Source organism: Biomphalaria glabrata, chromosome 14 (assembly GCF_947242115.1).
Source record: "Biomphalaria glabrata chromosome 14, xgBioGlab47.1, whole genome shotgun sequence".
Classification (NCBI taxonomy): Eukaryota; Metazoa; Mollusca; class Gastropoda; family Planorbidae; genus Biomphalaria; species Biomphalaria glabrata.
Genome location: NC_074724.1, coordinates 28,130,915 through 28,152,717, shown reverse-complemented (window position 1 = coordinate 28,152,717; position 21,803 = coordinate 28,130,915). Strand labels below are relative to the sequence as shown.

General features: G+C 34.0%; 1 protein-coding gene across 1 annotated transcript; it reads right to left on the bottom strand.

Annotated features, from left to right (window-relative positions):
- Positions 1-3,415: 3,415 nt before the first annotated feature.
- Positions 3,416-20,917, bottom strand: LOC106052455 (uncharacterized). Its single transcript, XM_013207840.2, has 10 exons — positions 20,671-20,917; positions 15,045-15,175; positions 13,106-13,202; positions 12,086-12,223; positions 11,322-11,435; positions 10,548-10,695; positions 7,897-9,915; positions 5,681-5,797; positions 5,010-5,243; positions 3,416-4,721 (listed from the first exon to the last, which is right to left on the bottom strand). The coding sequence occupies exons 1-10, from the start codon at positions 20,719-20,721 to the stop codon at positions 4,564-4,566; spliced, it is 3,207 nt and encodes a 1,068-aa protein (XP_013063294.2). The 5' UTR covers positions 20,722-20,917; the 3' UTR covers positions 3,416-4,563.
- Positions 20,918-21,803: the final 886 nt, after the last annotated feature.

Genomic DNA, 21,803 nt, shown 5'->3' with positions numbered 1-21,803 from the left:
ATATTACTAGATGTATAAAAGATCTAGATTCTAGTAGTAATAGTAATAAGTAATACCTCAGCCTCACCTGCAATACAAATTTTCTACCAAATTCGTTTTTTTCATCAAGATGCAACAGAAATTGTTTCATGGCAGGATCACATTCAACAAGCACACCTTTTGTAACATTAACCATAATTAGATATTCTCTTGAATCACTCTATTGAAAATATAGATCTAAGTCGACTAAGTTTTATTTAAAAGACTTGAGTCTTGACTTATTAAAGAATGAGAAAACTGTTCGTCTGTTTTATTTCATGATAATATTTTCATTATGCTGTTGACACTGTAACTGTTGTGAGAGTTGTGTTCGTAATGATTGTTTATTTTCAAGACCTAGAACTAGATCTAGGTCAGAGTTTGCTTTAAAAAATACACATTTTTTTTTATACTTAGAAATCTAAAGTTCGTCTATGAAAAGTCTCCCTTTCTAAAATACCCAAATCAAGTGGAAAGACCCAACTATGATAACACAAACTATACTTTATTTTTCCTGTCTTCGAAGACAAGAGAGTATGAATATAATCACTGCCATATACAATTGTTTGGAAATACATCTTTCGTCGTTGGGGTGCTGTGACAATAAGTCGCAGTTCGCGTAACAAAATCCATCCACTTTTTCCGGTTAGCAGCTGTTCTTAGTAGGATATCGATATCAAGAGAGAGACCGGTCCATTCTTTTATGTTATTCAGCCAGCTTTTCTTTGGATGGCTTTTTTTTTATCTTCTTATCTTATGAAATACAGACGTTACTTAAAAAAAAAAAAAAAAAAAAGATACGTAGGCCTACGTCCTACGCTTGTTCCTATGTCAATCTAGTTATGCATGTTATATTGTTAATCAATGGCTTAAATTCTGACAATTCGTTGGTTTTCCTTGCTGACTCATGCTCCCTCCACTGATGCTTGAAGAATCACTTTTGATAGTGAGTCGTGCCTGGTCGTGCGGTATGGGCTAGGACTGTCGTTCGGACTTGTCAATGATCCCGGGCTCATACCCTGCCCACTGCCATTCCCCGTCGTCCTGTGGGAGGTTTGGATTAGGAAGTTAATATCATCAACTCTGAAGGAACGTCCGAAACATGTAAAACATTAAATAAACAATTAAACAAACAAACATTTTTTTTTACATGACCAAACCAGCACAGCTTTTCTTTTCACAGTACTGAGTTCTTCATTTTTGCCAGCTAGAGTGTTGACTTGTAATATACTCCTACCAAACTATAAATAGTCCTATGTATTGTGCTTATCAAACTTATTTATTTTATATCTATATTTCTATATATGCTTCTCATTTTAAAATATCTTAACTTTTCAGCAACCATTGAACTACAAGAAGTCATATTATATATAGTAATTCACTTTTTTTGTTTTCATTACTTTTAATATGTAGGCCTATTTAAAGGTCTGTTACAATTGTGTCCATCACAGAATTATTTTATAATGAATTTATAATATGTTGCATGCCCTTTAATTTAATGTGTAAATAACAATCAGGTCTAATGAATGTAGTATTGTAGTGTATCTGATCCGCGTCATTTATTTTCTGCATGTCAGGTGGTCATATCCATTTGTGTTTATAGTACTTGATTTTTTTTTGTTGATATTTTGAGTTTTTGGCACATCGGCACAATTTAGGCCATATTGTGCCCAAATAGTACTTGAACAATCTGGTTATGTGAGACGTGTATATGTTGTCATATAACAGTTTACTTCAATCTTCTTGTAATTCTAGTAGTGTTATTTTATTTCAAGCATTTTCATTTGATAATGCAACTTTATATATATACACACATTAAATATATAACTAATGGCAGTTAAAAGTAATTAATCATTGTTGTGTTTTAATTGCTAATTTTTATTTAATTAACTAACAAAAGCTACCAAAGTTTATTTTCTTGTGCACTTTTTTTTGCCAACTTAAAGGATGATGTTTATTAATAAATGCTTTGATGACCAGGTCAGGCTTCAGCTTGCCCTCAGTTCCGAATAAAATACCTGGCTGCAGTATCTTCAGATTGTTGACACCAAAGCCTTAAATTACTATACTTCTTGTTTTTCAACCTCCATCTTGATTTTTATGTGTGCTACATAAACTAACACTAAAATGTTTTAAACCAATGAGATACACCTTATTTCAAGATACAGTTGACTGACCTCATTTTGACTCTAATGAGGTTGTCTTAGCTGGAAATGAACTCTCATGTTAAGTAAAATAATTAAATAGGATAAAAAATAATTGCAGACTTAAATAATTTAGTCCTTGGACATGCAATAACGATGTGTAGTATTAATGTCTTAACAGCTTTAAAAAATTTTTTTTATTAACATAATAACTTGAGAGTTTTATTTTTACATATACAGTAATGTATTTCAGTTAGTAGTAAAATATTTCTACAGATGAAGACTTTTCTCTTTTTGTATCATAATTCTGAAGAGGCAGCTCATAATGATCCCAAATGACTAAATCAGCCAGGAAAATCAATACAAAACTATAATAACACAGAGGATTTAATTATCTTCTTTTCTGAAGGAACATATGTAATTTATAAGCTAAGAATGTTTCAGAATCAGAAAGTCAATAATTGTTTTACTAAATAAGTCTCAGTATGGCCAAAAAAGCACACCTCAATAGTTTATAAAGCTGAGACATTTCTACAAAATACGTTGCAGTATTTAAAAAGCTTAACGAAAAGAAAGGAAAGGAATCATTGGTAGATTATAGGAAAGTGATAGATAACACTGATCAGAAGAAAGCTGAATGGAGGAAATAATTGTTAACGGGATTAAGGATGCGTAGCTTGAGACAGAATGGGACTTGTAGTGCATACCTTTCGCTGGTATTTTTATCTTATATAGCGTCAGTCTAGTCATGCATGAATAAATTACTAACTCTGCTAAGCCGTTGGTCTTCCTGGCTGTATCAGGCAACCCATTCCATTCTCTAATGGCACTAGGGAAGTCTCATAGTAGTATGCTCCTTGGTCTAAGTTGTGCTGCTATTTTATGTGTGCTAGTCATGTCCCTTCAACAGTATTAAACTCTTTTTTTCTTATTAGGTAGAGATAAAAGCTCTGTCATATATAATACTAGGGAAAGGATGTCAATAAAATATATGGGATTTAGGTTGGCTTAAAAAGAGACATATCTAGGTTAGATTTAAAATGCAAGGCCCTAAAAATCTGGAACAATCTCAAAGAAGCAATTTCTAATGTAAGTAGACTCATATTAATGATGTCTGAATCCAGAAAAAAAAAGATAATACAATCAAATTGATCCACACAATGAGATTCAAAAACTCTTAAAGGGGCCAAAAAAAAAAAAAAAGGGAAGTTTTAAAAAATGGCAACAAACATCAGCAATATTGAGAAGCTACAGAGAGAAAAAATATTTTTATTTTCTTAAAAAAGTATGCATTTGTATATAATAATGATCATCATATATATAAATATTTACAGCCAGCAGGAAAAAAAAAATCAAAGCAACAGAATGTATAGGTTCTTTAGCCAATTAAGTAGCAAAAAAAAAAAAAGACTTAAAGTTCTATAACTCTCTTTGTCATGCTCTGCTCTCTACCAAGACTAAACAGAAAATGCATTTGTTTAACTTTAAAAAAAATAAAATAATAAAAGACATTGTAGTCATGGAAGCAGATGTTTTAAGCTTTAAAAATAATTAAAACAACTAAAAAAATGTTTCATCTTTGCATTGCATTCATAAGTTTTGTACATTAATAACACTTTCCAGTTCATGTGTGACACAAATGGTAACAATATAAACAAAATTTGGCTCTCAATTGACTTGCCGTGGATTACTTTGAATCATAATAAACACAATAAACAATAATTAAAAAAAATAAAAAAACGAAACAAAATTGGTATTCGCTTGTTTTCAAATATTTATTTCAATCCATACATTGACAATTTTTTTTGTTGTTACTATTAAACCCATTTGAATTATTCATTTGTTCATGTTTGTGATGAGATGCTTTTTACTTCATCGAAACTTAGAGGAACTGAGCCAAATTTGTGTATGAAAAGCTGCAAGAGTCATTCATATGGTGCAAAGATACCAACACTGTTGCATATTTTGAGAAAACATTTTATTTATATAGTCGGATAAGCATTATAGTATATGAAATTTTTAAAAAGCATTTTAATTTGGCAGATCTGGGACATTGAAACAGCAGTTTAAAATCTAAACTGTATAAAGCAAGATGAAGACTGACATTTATCTACAGACCTTTCAATCTCATCCTAGATGGAAAGCTACTGTCAATCAGCAAATACATTTCAATCCGTTGACTTGACAGTGAAAACATCTTTACACACCAAGACTAACAAAAAAAACTTCAATTAAAAAAAAACAAAAAAAAAAACAACCACTTTAAATATCACAATGCCTGTGTGATCTCCCCTTCATGACAACATTTATCTTGTCTTTCCTTTCATTTAAAGTATTGAATTTGTTGTTTTGTTTTTAAAAGTCCTGTGCTTAAATGATGTATAAATAAAGCCTCAATCACTTAATTGCCCATGATGTCTCTGCGACCTCCGTAACTCATGCCTGATTGGTTAGCTCCTTTGTTCTGGCCATATTGTAAGTTGATGGTGGCTTTGGATGCCTGGCTGACATCATCTACCTTAATGTCAGCAACGTGGCGCTGGGCACCCATTGACATGCCTAAAAAAATTAATAATAATAAAAATATATCTTTCTTATTATTGATGAAATTGAACATATATGCATTACACTTCACAGAGTGTTATAATGACAGGAAACAAAATATATGTTCGTACGAGTTTCACTCAAACATTACAAACTTGATATGAACTATCACAAAATTTATTATATATTTCTATGTTTCATTTTTAGCATGTCAGCAACAACCTGATATACCAAAAAAAAAACAGAAATACATATAAAGTATTGTGATTGTTAAATATTTCAAAGACGTGTCTTCATACTGACCTGCTTGGCTAGCTCCCTTGTTAGAACCAGCCTGCAGACCAATGACTGTTTGACCTTCCCTTGAAGCATCATCTGCACGAATGTCAGCAATGTGTCGCACGGCTCCAAAGCTCATGCCAGACTGAGAAGCTCCCTTGTTGGAGCCAGCCTGCAGGCCGATGACACTTTGACCCTCTTTGCTGGCATCATCAGCACGGATATCAGCAATATGTCTGACAGCACCAAATGACATACCTGATAGAGTTCACAAATAAATGCATTTATAAAAATATTAAGAATCTATTTAGTGAACACAACACACATATGTAAATGTATTTCCTTCAGACTTTTAAAACAAAAGCAAAGTGGGTAAAAGCTCTATATTGTTTGATGTTCAATACTAAAACCTATGATTATAAACTTTAATAGCAAAAAATGCTAAGAGCAGCTGAAAACTTTGCAAGACAGGCTCTAGACTGGAACTCATAGGGTAAGATAAGATAAGAGAAAGGCTGGGAGACCTAGTCAAATATGAAGGCAATTGATAGACAAGGAAGCAAAGATGGCGGGATGGACTTGGACCCAACTGAGAATTGCTTAAAACATAGTCAGAAGGTGAATTACTGTTGCAATCCTATGCTCCACTGGGAGTCAAATGGATTAAGTCAGGAGTAAAATATAACAATTGTCACCTGACTGAGAAGCTCCTTTGTTAGAGCCAGCCTGGAGACCAATAACATTTTGTCCCTCTTTCGACATGTCATCAGCTCTGATGTCTGCAATGTGTCTGACAGCACCAAAAGCCATGCCTATTCATTTTTGGTGTTAACAGGAAGAAAAAAAATAGCATCGTCATAAGCAAACTTTCCTGAATCCATGCTTTTAAAGAACAATATTTATTGCACATGCTTATGAGGTGAGAATATTCATGCTAATATAAATAGTTCTAAAGCAAATTGTGGCTTCGAGGCGATTTGCAAGGTAACCAAAGAGATTCAGGTCATGCTTATTGCTTTTATATTCATTGAAACATTCCATGGATATCTTTTTCTTTTTCTATTATATAGGTCATAAATAAACACATCTGAGATTCTAAGGAAAGGGGCTACAAATGGAGTATGAATCTACAGGTCAGGCTAAGGCTACTTTTCAAATGAAAAATTGATTTGAAAAAATCACTAAAGAAAAAAAAAGGTATTCTAATGGTTAAAGTAAATTATTTTCTTAGAAATGTCGCAATAAATAAGACAAAAATATGGGCAACTAGAACTTAAGAATGCTTAATGTATTTTTTTTGGTTAGGGTCATTTAAAAAAAGTTACAGTTCATGTAACTTATTACAAATGGAATGTTAAATAATTTCATCTGAAACAAATTTTTTTTCGATACGGTAGCGTACTGATGTTCTTTTTCCATAATTTTTTCTTGATGAGATTGAATTGACATAGATCTATTAGTTTGTGTGCAAATTACAAGAAAGCATATGAAATTAATGTTAGTTTTATGAATTAATACAAAAATGCTCATTGACTAAAACCTAAAAAGGTAATACCTGAAAATAAATAAATAAGTTATAAAATTCAAAGTTTCTTTTTTTTTCTCTTACCCTGTTTTTGTTTACCCACGACATACATCTCACTAAATAGGAGCTTCAAAACTTAAACTTTTCTGACATCTGAGATTCTAATTTTTTTGAACAAATTTTTCTTTGCATGTGCGCTAAGGGCAGGTGTTATACAAATACATTGCAATAAAAACCATTGGCACTGTCCTAAAGTATGCATCCTAAATAGGTTAAATCATGGCAGTATATCCAGAGAAGGCTTTAGTCAGCATTTTTCTAAATCTCAAAAGCATCATTTTAAATAATAAAAAAAAATAAATGAAGATATGACCATGATCAGTTAAATTACTAGAAGAAGAGTGGGCATGTTTTTTAAACCGAAAACCAAAATGTAACTCTTAAGATACTTTAAAATTGGGGGACCTATCTTCCTATACTGTTCATTTTTTTGTGTGCCTAAAATTAATATCTAGATACCCAACACGTAGTAAAGGGGTAAAAGAGCTTTGGTGTAAGAAGATTTCTAGTGAAGATTTTTTTTATCATTCAACTGAAATCGTTGATTCCTTCTATACAGCCATAGATTTAATACCTAGTGAAAATATTGGAAAAAAAATTGTATTAAAACTTGGGATGATTCTATACTATTTTATATTAAAAAAAAAATTAGATATATATACAAGTGTTAGAGGAAAAAAGGATATAATAAATTTGTTCATGACCATTAAAGTGCATCATAATATATGAACAAGATAAAACCAATTTGTAGGTGATTTGTTATATGAAGGTTACAGCTGCATGACATGATACATAGTCTAATGTTACAATGATATGTGGTACAAATAAATAATATTACAATGATATGTTGCTAGAGCTAAGCAGATAACTTATCTTTTACAAACTTATGAGAAAAGATACAACTACATATATATGAGTGATGAGTATTTCATAAATGTAAATTTAATGTGAAAAATGTAATTGCTATTTAATTTTTTAGACTTAAAAGCATGATTTTGATAAGTTTATTGTAAGTTAAACAAAATACAATTTGTTTTCATTACTATTTTTTTTTACAATAAAAATGTACAACAGAATAAAAAAAAATGCAAGTGCAGATTATTAATACATCTACATTTCAAGGCTAAGGAAATAAATAATTGACTCTTGTTGCAGCTATACCACTTACCAGACTGTGAGGCTCCTTTGTTTGACCCAGCCTGAAGACCAATGACAGTCTGACCTTCTTTTGACATGTCATCTGCTCTGATGTCAGCGATGTGTCTGACAGCTCCCATGGACATACCTAGAGAACGGGAAAAGGGACTCAATATTTATTCAACCTACCAGCTTGGGATGCTCCCTTATTAGATCCTGCTTGCAAAGATATAATAGATTGACCCTCTTTGCTGGCATCATCAGCTCGAATGTCTGCAATATGACGAATAGCACCCATTCTCATGCCAGCCTGTGAAGCCAATTTGTTGGATCCCGCCTGCAGGCCTAAGATGCTTTGCCCTTCTCTGGTAGCATCGTCAGCTCGAATATCAGCAACGTGACGTTGTGCGCCAATCCTCATGCCTGCCTGGGAAGCCAATTTGTTGGAGCCTGCTTGCAAGCCTAAAATGCCTTGTCCTTCTCTGGTAGCATCGTCAGCTCGAATATCAGAAACATGACGTTGTGCGCCAATCCTCATGCCTGCCTGTGTAGCAAATTTGTTGGTGCCAGCCTGTAAACCTAAGATTCCATGACCTTCTTGAGTAGACTCGTCACACCTAATGTCGGCAACATGCCTTACAGCACCAAAGCCCATCATTCCAGCCTGTGATGCAAATTTGTTGGTGCCTGACTGTAGGCTAATGACAGCTTTTCCCTCATCAGTAGCATCATCAACCTTGATATCTGATATGTGTCTAATGGCACCAAAGCCGCTCATTCCAGCCTGAGATGCATATTTATTGGTACCACACTGAAGACTCAACGTAGCTTTGCCTTCATCGCTGGCATCGTCAACCTTGATATCTGATATATGTCTTATGGCACCGAAGCCACTCATCCCAGCCTGAGATGCAAACTTATTGGAACCTGATTGTAGACCTATTATGCCGTGACCTTCTTGGGTGGACTCATCACATCGAATATCAGAAACATGCCTGACAGCACCAATGGCACTCATACCAGCCTGTGATGCAAATTTGTTTGTGCCAGACTGTAAGCTTATGAAAGCTTTGCCCTCTTCACTGGCATCATCAGCCCTGATATCTGCTATGTGTCTGATGGCACCAATCCTCATACCTTTTTGATTGGCAAACTTATTGGAGCCTGATTGTAAGCCTATGATTCCTTGACCTTCTTGGGATGCATTGTCTGCACGTATATCGGCAACATGCCTAACAGCGCCAAAGCCCAACATTCCAGCTTGAGAAGCAAATTTATTAGTGCCTGACTGTAGACTAATGACCGCTTTGCCCTCATCACTGGCATCGTCAGCCCTGATGTCTGCTATGTGTCTGATGGCACCAATTCTCATGCCTTTTTGAGTTGCAAATTTATTAGTGCCTGACTGTAAACTGATGATTCCTTGACCTTCTAGAGTAGACTCGTCACATCGAATATCAGATACATGTCTAACGGCACCAAAGCCACTCATTCCAGCCTGTGATGCAAATTTGTTGGTGCCACACTGAAGGCTTATGACAGCTTTTCCCTCATCAGTAGCTTCATCAACCTTGATATCCGATATATGTCTAATGGCACCAAAGCCGCTCATTCCAGCCTGAGATGCATATTTATTGGTACCACACTGAAGGCTTAAAGCAGCTTTGCCTTCATCACTTGCTTCGTCAACCCTAATATCTGATATGTATCTTATGGCACCGAATCCTACCATGCCTGCTTGTGATGCATATTTATTAGTACCACATTGAAGGCTTAAAGCAGCTTTGCCCTCATCACTGGCATCGTCAGCCCTGATATCAGCAATATGTCTTATAGCACCCATTCTCATGCCGGCTTGAGATGCAAACTTATTGGAGCCTGACTGTAGGCCTATGATTCCATGACCTTCCGGTGTGGACTCGTCACAGCGAATATCAGAAACATGCCTTACGGCACCGAAGCCCAACATTCCAGCTTGTGAAGCAAACTTATTGGAGCCAGATTGTAAGCTGATGATTCCTTGACCTTCTGGTGTGGACTCGTCACAACGAATATCAGAAACATGCCTCACGGCACCAAAGCCCATCATTCCAGCTTGTGAGGCAAATTTGTTGGAGCCAGATTGCAAGCTGATGATTCCATGACCTTCTTGAGTAGACTCGTCTGCTCGAATGTCAGCAATATGACGCACAGCACCAAAGGACATACCTATCAGAAGAAAGGGGGAAGAAACGGGGGGGAAAGTGCATTACTTTCTCAGAGGCAGGGATGACCTTGCCAGTTAAGATGGTCTAATGGAATCAGAAGAAACTTGGCCAGTTAAAGAGTTAGTATGATGAGGATGAAAAGACAATTAACTAAATGATGCAAAGAAAATTAAAAAATAAGTGAAGCAACATTTCATGCATTATTAAAACTAACAAAAGATATGATATAACAATGTTGGCAAGGTATTTACTTTAAATTAAACATTTTTTATGTTTTGCTCTTGACAAAAAAAAAGTCAAAAGCATCCAGAAAGCTCACTGTAAAATTGCTTCATCCATAACTACGAAATTGGTCACTGTCAATGTCCAAAAAATCTCAAATAGCATTAAATTAATTCCTCTTTAAGGCACAGCATCCGAAATAATATTTGATTAGATTTGAATATATTCACTGGCGAAAGAAGACAATAGTCAAAGTTGTCCAGCATGAACCAAAATGTCTTCATCAGTTGATCAAATCAAAGCTTTGTTCTGGACTGAGCTTCATCAAAGCAGCTTTTGTTATACAGCATGCATTATGATTTCTAATCATCTAGAAGGAAAGAGGAAGCCAAATGAAAGTGTTTTATTTACCTGCTTGAGATGCACCCTTGTTGGACCCGGCCTGGAGGCCAATGATTCCCTGTCCTTCCTTAACCATGTCATCAGCTCTGATGTCAGCAATGTGTCTTGAGGCACCCATTTTCATGCCAGCTTGTGAAGCACATTTGTTGGTACCAGCCTGAAATATTTTGTACAATGTAATAATTATTTATACTTTTACTAGTTTAATCAATAATGGCTTTAAAAAAGAAGAACAAAAAGAACATGAAACTAGTGCAAGGTAAATACAATATTAAATAAAGTTGTTCTATAATCAATTCTTCTGCTTAGGAGATCATTCCTCCAATTGTACACACTTGATTCTTGCTATTTCTAAAAACTACAAAATTTTAAAAAATTACAGAGAAATTCAACTTCATTAATTATTGAGCCAAATCTAATTACTATTATTCAGCATGAGTTCTCTAACTTGTTTTAAGTTTAAAAATTTACATAATTTACGAGGGTGTGGTGGGTGAGTGGTAAAAGGCTTTGCTACTGACCAGAGGGGCACCAAGTTCAAATCCAGTTGAAGAGTGGGATTTTAAATTTTGGGATTTTTACACTACACCTTACTCTGATAAGTACCTGACAAATCTTAGGGAAAGCAGTTGGTCATTGTGCTGGCCGCATGACACTCTCATTAATCACCAGTCATAGAATTAGATTAACTCCCATAGATAACAAGGTCTGAAAGGGCTACCTTACCTTACTTACCTTATATAGTGTATTTAATTATTTAATTTTCAGTTGACTTTGACTAACCTGCAAACCAATAATTCCCTGGCCAGCCCTGAGCTGCTCTTGAGTGAATTCCACAACATGTTTCTCAGATGGTTTAGGACCACAAGTGGGACCATTAAATCCATTTCTCTGGGCCTGAAAAAAAATAAATATTGTAAACAGCATTTTCAAAGAACATAAAAATATCTAAAGAATTCTGAAGGAGTTTAAATATCTTGACAGTCCAGATTTACTTCAGCAGTTTTTAATTTTTGGATTAGAAATTTCTAGAAATAAAAGAAAATGGAGGGACACCAAGCAACCAATTTAATTAATTATAATGTTATTAAATCCGATAAAAAATATTTGTTTTATATTTATATAAATTAAAACATAAAAACATTTGATAAGACAGAGGCTAAAGTTTCTTAGTAGACACAAAAAGGATGGCTGCTTGGTCATATGGTATGCGCCAGTGGCATAGCTAGAGATTTGAGGGCCCCTGCATTTCGACATCATGATTTGAGATAATGGCGTAGTATTTAATGTAAAAACTAATTTAGGAGACTCATTTGGGGACCCCTCAAGTGGGGGCCAGGGGAGATTTTTAAATTGGACCCCCTCTCTCCACCCTAGCTACACCACTGGTATGCGCTCTGGATTGTCATCTCCATGATCACCAGTTTGAGCCCTGCCCACTGCCAGCATGAAGGAGGTTTGGGCTAGAATATAATAATCTTCAGTTCTAAAGGAACACCTGAAACATGTAAAACAATTACACAAAAGATCAATAAATATTGTATTACCTCAGTTCCAAGCTGGAGAATGGTCGAAATGACCATAGCCATGTTTCTACCTTCAAAGAGATCAGCGGTAGGGAAAAGACTGTTGGATGGTACACCATAAGCTTCACAACCCTTCAAGAAAATTTCAATATTCTCCATCTGAAATCAGAGTGCAATCACTTGAGTTTTATTAGAGGATACGATCTATAAATTTCAATTAAGAAAACTAACCATAAACATAAAATATGCCTCAGAAATATGTAAGTCCGAAATGAAATATATGTAACATCACAAAAAAAAAAAAGAATTTTAAATTACATTTCGTCAAACATCATAAACTAACCAACTCATTTAGCAAATAAAACAGTAAATTAAATCAAATAAATTTGGCCATTATTTAAATAATTAGGTTTTTCATTCAAAACTAGTATCATCATGAACAGTAGGGGCCAGAGCTTGCTTTAGAAACATATGAAGATGTGTAAAATGAAATAAAAAAAAAAATTATGGCTAGAAATTAATAATAAACAAAGTATAATTTTTTTTTTAAAGTTTCTCTAAGAGGAAGAACTCATTTCCAACTATATCTTAATAATGTAGAATTTATCTCCCTTTACATAATGATTAATTGACTAATTGATTAATTTTTTAATTGATTCATGTTGTTTTTTTTTAGATAAAATGAATAATTGTGTAAATTTTCAACTTGATCCGAGAATGGGTGTGGGAAAAATAATAATTTGTTCAAAATTTGTACCAACCAGACAAAGTGAGTTGATATAAGCTTTGTAAAAACAGTAATTAGTATCTATTCAAAATATAACTAATGTCCCCTGATAACAGCAGCTGTTAATCACAAAAGTCACTAAATAAAAAATGTCCTTATTTCCAAACAAAGATCACAGATATAAACACTCATTCCAACATACATAAATGTATAAGTAAATGTATACATTTTCATTTCAATGCTGGATATCTATATATATTTGTGAATCTAATACTATTCTATTTCCAACAACATGTCAATATTCTAAATATTACCTGTTTGAAAGGAAGAGGGCTGTTGTTTCCTTTTAGTTTCACATTTTGACATGCAGGGGGGAGATTTGGGGTGCCTTCAAAAACTTTGTTTATCAATCTAGACAAAAAAACAAATGAAAAGGAAAACAAAAAGGTTAACACCATTTAAATGTAAATATCAAAAAAAAAAAAAGGGATCAAAGGCTTCATTCCATAATACGATGGCTGTCTTAGGCAGTAACAAAAAAGGAAGTGACTGTTCATACAAAAAATGTTCAAAAATGTATTATGAAAATTCCATTTCTAGAAGTTCATAATACTGATTTGAAATACATTTCTTTATGTTGATCAAAAAGTATAATTGCATCCTTCATATTTTAGATTTTATAAATAGGTTTATAAAAAAAATGCAGAAACAACAAGTTCACAATGCTTGCACTTGCCATTACAATGAATAAACTAAAGGATTACTATTTAAAAAAAAATAGGAATGGAAGATCAACAATTCATAAATAACAGAAAAGGAAAGGAAAAATCTAGGCCTGTACTTATACTGAAACATTTTTTAATGTGCCGGAAGTAAAGAAAATATAAAATATACTTGTGAATGTTGGTAAATTTAGTTGAAAGAGATATGTCTTAAACTCTTAAAGACTATATTTAATTAGTTTCTGGAACATAAATCAATCTAGATCTTGATTTATATGTATCGTATCCTAAATCTATATCTGGAAATCAAATGCTTTTTTAAACAAGAGTAATATATACATACATATATATATATTCCTGGTAAATTTATACTCTGGTTTTTATGAAACATCTCTCTCACTATTTTTCATGACTAACTAAATAAATTTCTCAATTCATTAGAAATGTAAATAATAGATCTACATCTAGTTGTTAAGTCATTTTATCATTAAAAAATTCAATTTAAGATGCCTCCTACATTTCTTTTAAATTCCACACTGGCTTAAAATTGATGAAAATTACTGTTCGGTCATATATTTAAAGTATAATTTTAAAATTATTATTGTACACATTTTTTATACCATATTATGACATTATTTGATCTACATTTAAAAAGGTAAAAACAGTGTGCAAAAGAAATGGGAAAGTTTAGGAAATGGATCTACTCTACATCTAGATTAGTTAGGGTAAGACAAGAAATGTTTACAATATCTTTGACTGGAGATGATATCACTGGGACATACAATTTACCCAAAAATTGGCTTTTATATTATTGATGAAGTGTTAGACAATGGCTGCGCCTTTTCTCCTGTAAAATTATCATTTAGGTCCACAATATATTCTTATCCATTTTATATCTAGTTGTATCTACCTGAAATTTCTGCCAAGATTTTTAAAAATTGTATACCTACACTTTTGTAGAAGCACATTTTTTCACTATTATAATAATATGACTAGGTACAACATTTAATTTGAGTCTTTTAGATATAAAAAAAATATGACTAGGTACAACATTTAATTTTAGCCTTTTAGATAAGTTAATTAGATTTGTTTAATTATTTATAGTCTTTTTTTACCAGACAGCTTCAAGGTTGTAAGTGTTATGATTCAAATTAGGAGTTTATAATACCTTGACATTTGCTATATATACTATACACATACAAACACATTATTATTGGGAAATGGCACATGTTTTTTGGCCTGTTCGACACAGGTTACAGTTGCCAATAATCATTAAGTCAAATAAAAAAATGTCACAGTCTGAAGATTAGAGAAGAGAGCAGAATGCGACATGGTTACAAAGACCTAGATGTGACCTAAATATTTGATCACAATGCAGACCAAATCTGCAAAAACTGAGAATACACACACATTAAAAAAAAATAAATCTCAATCAAACAATATAAATAGACCAATCTCTAAAAACCCTGCTATCAGGTTTTATGGAATTTAATCTGTTTACTTTGATAACAGAAATAGTTGACCAACTTACTGAACAAGAATCTGACCATTTCTTAATCTTTTTTCCACCTCCATAGCTCCACTGCCGATGTCCTGACCTGTAAGCTGTTGAATCCATTGTCTAACCTCATACTCACTGCCAGAATCATACTTTGCTGACACCTGCATTCAGAAACAGAAAATAGAAACAGTTTAGAGGCAATCTGTATACATCTAATAGAAATAACCATAATACATCAATAATTTACACCAGTTCAAAGTTGAATGCAGTTTCCCTGACATGGAGATCATGCAGAAATTTTAGAAGGAGGACTTACAACTAAAAAAAAGATTTGATGGTAGTAATGCAGTAAAGAGTCTATGTGCACTGACTTCCTTGAAGGGTCTAATCACATGTGTAACAGTAACAGGTAGAAAACTGAGACAGAGGCGTCACTTAGGGTTGGTGTTATGAGGTGAGAATAGCACATCTTGTATCCCCTAGCAATACCATTCACTTGAAGTTTTCCTCACTGTTGTGACTTATTTACCCCCATTTTGTGGAGTACTTTTAGAGAAGTGTTGGCTTATAAAATGAACATCATTTAGAAGATTTCAAGATGATTGAAAATATATATTATGTGAACGCCGACATGTGTATATTAGCAGATTTACTAAATGACCTAAACTAGACTTGTACAGATCTATATAAGTTTTAAATGCTTGTTGAAAAAAAAATATGTACATCTACCACAAAACCTTCTGCATGATTAAGGCTACAAGTGTGGAGACCATTAAAAAATTGTGATGACAATCAAAGGGCATAGCACACAGTTTGTGATATAAAATAGATAGTTATATTATATAGATCTATCTATTAATTGTTCAAAAAGTTTAACAGTAGTTTTCTACACAGACCTTTTTTTCTTTTGATTTAATGACTTTCAAAGTAAAGGCATCATCTATGACTAGATCTGTTTACTACATTAGAATTGAAACAGCAAAGAAATCGATTGTCCTACTTAATAAAGTCATTGTAATTGAATCATTCGTCATCATCATAGATTCATACGATACATGTATACATAATACGTATTTAATTTAATGATTTAATGGTCTCAATTTATGAAAATTTGCAAGCTAAACTTTAATTTGTGTCATTTGTATTTGTTACTTACATTGCAATTACCTCCCTTACCAAACAAGCATTTACTCCGAGAACATTCGCTTTTTATCTTTTTATTTGAAAATACACTCTTTTGTATTGATCTTAATATTTAGATCTAGATCTAATAATAATCCATAATTACATATTTTTGCTTGCCCTTCCCCTCTTCAAAATCAAATTAGTTTTAGACATAATAAGAGATTATTGTCGAATCAGAAGATTATGGATGAGTGCAGTAGGCCTATTTCACGATACTATAGGCCTACAATTTACCCGTTTGCTACCTGCCTTATACTAGCGCGAAGCAGTGGCGTAGCTAGGAATTTGCTATCATTTGGGGGGCCGGGGGGTTGACCTGTTTGGGAGAGCATGCGTTTTGCGTAATATTTAATATTTAATGTAAAAAAAAACAGTTTCGAACACTCATTAGCGGGCCCCCCTCAAGTGGGCACAAGTGCATTTTCAAATGTTTCCCCCTCCCTCCTCCCCTACCCTAGCTACGACACTGGCGCGAAGTGAGCTTCTACTCAATAATATGTATTAATTAACGAATTTTTTTTTAAAATGTGTTTTTACGTGTGTGCCCAAGTTAGTGTATGCTAGAGTATGTGTGTAAATTAATGTGTTTTGTGTCATTGCGTCGTTCATATTGTGTATATGTGTGTGTAGTAGCAGTTTATGTTTTGTTTTTGTGTGTTTTTAAAACCAATATGTGTCACTTCTATGATAGATTGACATTATCTAAGCATATGAAGAGAATGTTTGTATATATATATATCCAACGTATAGTAATAATAACGTATTGTCTTCGATTCCAAGTGTTAAGTATAAGTGCATGTCTAGTATTTAAATAAGCGAAAATAAAAAATGTCTATATATATATAGGCCTAAATATATAAGCTTACACAGGTATACCTACATGTTTCGTAGGCAATTATCAGTTTACTTAAAACAAAAGATGTGTGTATGTGTGTTTAGACTGTACCAGGTGGCTTGGTTTTGTTACAAAGTAGGCAATGGCGGATTCTTAAAAGCTATATAGTTGTGTGATGTAAAACGTGCATGTCTATCTTATTTTTTAAAAAGTTTAAAAGGGGCAGGCAGAGCCAAGTTTAACAAATAAATGGAATAATATTTTGATATGCAGTATATAAAATAATTGAGCGAACACCTCACTTCCTCCCTTGAGATATCCGTACCTTCACCCACAATCTTTTCTTTCTTTTTTTTTTCTTCTCAGTTGTTTCCCCTTCCACACCTGATTGTCTCGGTTTTCTCTGGAATGATGTGAGTAACTGGTTTGTTATCTCCCCTTCAACCTATCTCCGGAGAATGTGCACACTCACACATCCAGCACCCCCCCCCTCCTTTTTTTCAACACATTAGCTCGGATGTGTCTACAATAGAACATGCCAGTGCTATATTTAGAGAATCTGATATTTATAACATTTTTAAAAATCATTTGTATACAAAATAAAACTCTGGCGTTGTAGATGAAACAACTAGATCTAGGTTGTCTAGGTTTGTTGTATGACTCTAGCATTGAAATATCTAATGTCGTCACGTTCAATGTGTGTGTTTTTTTTTACGGCATCCCTGATTTATTTTTGGCTCTACTGTATCTAAGGACGTAGAACCTGTACTTCAGCACATTTTTCGAAGATTTCTTGTATTGCAGGAAGTTTTTATGTATGTGACTTTTTTTTTTACGAATCTTATATCAACTCACTCCGTCTGTCTGTCTGTCTGGGTGGAATCTTGTACACGTTATTTCTCCCACTTCCATTCTCGTATCAAGTTGAAACTTAGCACAATTATTCCCGTCGTTGAAATATACGAAACAATTAAAAAAAAAAACAACAACAAATTATTGGTAATTATTAATTAATTTTGTTTTATGTAGAAAAAGGGAAGTAAATCATGCAATTTTGAGAGATATACAGTCATTGTGTGGATTTTTCCTTTATATCATCTTGTTAAAGATGTGTTATTTTTTTATTTTGCTTATGTTTTTAATTCTACAGCCTAACCTATATATTTGAAATAGCTAGAAAAATAACACAGAGTAAACAAATACATCAACAATTTATTACAATCAAGTTTAATCTTCAACATCGTTACGTCCAAGTTATCCCATAGCATCTTGTCTGCGTATGAAACCCCCACATCAGAGTATGTGTATCCCTAGGTCTGTGTGTGTGTGTTGGCCATAGGTCTGTATGTGTGACCGTAGGTCTGTGTGTATAACTTAGATTTATGTAGGTCTATGTATGTGTGTGTGTGTGGGGGGGGGGCTTTCTTAGTGTATTTTGTGCAATAGATATTTTCGGGGCCTATGCTGCTCCAAACTAAAATATCCAGATATTCAAATCCTAGTCTCTACCAGGATTCCAATCCAAAACCCATTGGTTCGACTGAAAGAGCTCTACCACTTGACCACCACGTCATCTAATTCAATGAAAAGAAAATGATCCCTCAAAGAGACTTTAAGAAATATTTAAAAAATCGAATAAGTCCTCTGGATCGAAATTTAAGCAAACATTAAGATTATATTCTTCATTTTCCATTCCATGACATAGTTATAGTAATATTTGTTTTATGCCCGATAAAAGTAGATACAATTTTTTTTTTTTTTTGCTTGTATCGTAACAACAGTAAAAAAAAAAAAAAAAACTATCAGTGACATATTTACACAAGCCCTTTAAACTTTTGTAACTTATTGTCTGCCTGGTCGTGTGGTATACTTTCCGAAACGTTGTCAGGATGATCATTGATTTGAATCTTGCCCGCCGCCATTCTCTGCCTACCAGTAAGATGTTGGGGTTAGTACGTAATAATCTTCCTTTCTAAAAGAGCGTCCGAAACTTATAATACAAGCTATTTATAGTTCCCAGATTTTTTAGGATCCAGAAATGTTTTAATGATGATCCCAAGAAGTCTGCAAATATCTTATATCACGAATGACCTTTTTTTTTTTTACATATAAATTTACAGTTAGCGATTGTGTGCCAACTAAAATCCTAGCCTTATAAAAGTTACATTAAAAAGAATATATATGGACATGTGTTATAAGAGATAGTAGATAGTAATATAGCCTAGATAGAGTAACTTTGATGAATGTTATATAAATAGTTTTGTGATAGTTGATTAATGTAATCCTCACATAAGGTATGAAGAATTTTATGGTCGTTTATTTTTGTCCATACGACAATAATACATTGTTATTGTTGAAGGATTGTTGAAGGCCTGAGCGGTAGGGTCTATAGAAAGATGATGTCCTCTAGTGTGTAGTAATAGTCCAGCCAGTCTTTTGTTTTGCTACAGTTTACTTTCGTTATTCTTTTTAATCATTTTATAAACATGGCTGTCCATATCAGCAACTAACAACAGTAACATCCCTTAGTTATTTTTAGCTTTTTTAGTTATTATAACAATTTGATTCGTATTTGATTATATTATCACACTGGTTTATAAAAGATTCTATAAAGTTGATTTGCATTAAAGAACCTTCGTCATCTTCGCCAGTTAAAATAGATCAAGCTGACATCTATGCGTTAAGTATTGTTATTTTTTTCCCCCCGAAAAGTGGAAAAAAAGATTAGCAAAAAAAACCCGTTTTAAAAGTCATCCCTTGCGCTGCGAGACGACGCGTTGAGTGTCAGGCAGTACGCTAACCAGCACTAATCACCTGCAGTAAGTTTTTTGTTGATATGTTTGGAAGGGCTACCGTTATTAAGGGTTTGTCTTTAAGAAGAGAACAAATTAATGATGCATGACCTTTTTTTTTTATTAATCTAGGCATTTCAATAACTCCCCTCCCCCTAATTATACGGTAATTAAACCTGTTATTTCGCTGTCAAGTAGTCCCGGTATTAGAGCTTAGAACATAAGGCAGAAGAATGCATTGATACATTTTTCGTTACATTTGTCTAGGGTTTGAACACGATCCTTGCAATAAGAAAAAGTAGTCCTTTACTACTATTTAATATTATCAATAGTACACTTCACACACCTAATCCATATTTAAAAAAATACACACCTATTTCAATAAGCATCATTAAGCATTAAGAACGATTGTTATATTGTATATATGATAATTATAAATGTCATTTTGTGCAGTTTGAAGTGCAAAGATGTTTTGCTAAATGTGCAGGGCAAATGAGAGAAAAGGCTAGGGCCTTTGAAATTCTCTTTAAAAAAAGCATAAGTCTAATTGTTTGATGTGGGACTTTGGAGTTTTCGGATAGTCATCGCCTAGATTTAGATTGTCCCATAATGCCACACGATAAGCCAAATATAGTCTGAAAGAGGGCGTGGCGGAAGACGGGGATAAAACATTTACTATTTAGTATTTCTAATTTCCACGCAATTGTTTAACATTATATTCATTTTTTTTTCGTAGCTATTTTACTTTTGAAAAAAGTTTAGTCAAAATGCAGCAAATGCCGCTAATATAGAAAATGCAATGTAAATACTTTTTGTAAACTTTTTTTTGTTCTAGACAACTTACCTTGGAATGAAGAGCTCTGTCCATCCCCATTGGCTTTTCCCTGTTCGACATTTTGCTTTAGCTTAGTGGTCAGTTCTACGTCCAAGAAGGGCTTCGGTCAACTTTTTTTTATATAAAATTTAAAACCTGGAGGGTAGCTCTAAACCTCCGTTACAGCGAACTCGAAACAACAAGGTAAGCCACAAGTGAGCAGTCCAAGTTCCACACAGGCGCTCACTGACTTCGTTTGGTGCCGGGAGGATAAAGGGTGGGTTGCTGGAGGTGGGGGGGGGAAGCATTGAAATTGGCGAGAACCTGAGCCATGTGTTTACCTGGAAGGAACGCCGGCATCCCCACCCATTCCCCCTCTTTCTCGCCCCCGCACCCCCACAAGGAGGGCAGCAGCTCGCCCACCCCTTTTATATTCATCCGTGCTGATTACTGGCTAGAGAGAAGGCTCGAAAGAGATGAAGAACGAAGGGAGGGTACAGAAAGAGAGAAGAGGGAAAATGTCGAAATAAGCGAAATTCTGTGGTGTTTTACCTGTGGCTCTAGAAGTTTCTACTCATACCCTCTTCTTCTTCCCTTTTTCTCTCTTCTTTCACTATATATTATATGTCCCTCTATCTCTCTCTTGCTCTCCCTCAAGGTTTGTCTACAGCTATGGTAAAGAAGGGGGGAGGGGAGATGTGTACGGCACAAGGCCTACCTGTCTACACGTGTGATTGTGCACGAGCTACACAGTACATACATTTCAGTTACAGCTGATAGTTAACGGGGAACTTAATTGACGAAAAAAAAAATGAGAAAGAAAAATACGAAACAAAAAAATGACGATGTGAACAAGTATCAAAGAGTTCAAAAATTTGAACGGGGACAGAGAGAGAAGACAGAGAGGCAGCGAAATATTTTGTTTTGCTCTAAGATAACTGTAGCATAGGTCGATAGCTAGCTCAGACGTAGCAAAGCACAACTTGTGTCTAGTAGCTAGATAGAACAGAGGTAGCAAAGCATAAAGTGTCTTGTAGATAGGACCTAGCTAGCTGAGAGGTAGCAAAGCAGCAAGTAGATGGCAAGCTCAAAGGTAGCAACATGTAATGCCATTGTGTCTTGTATATAGACTGACACATGAAATGCGTAGGACGTAGCCTACT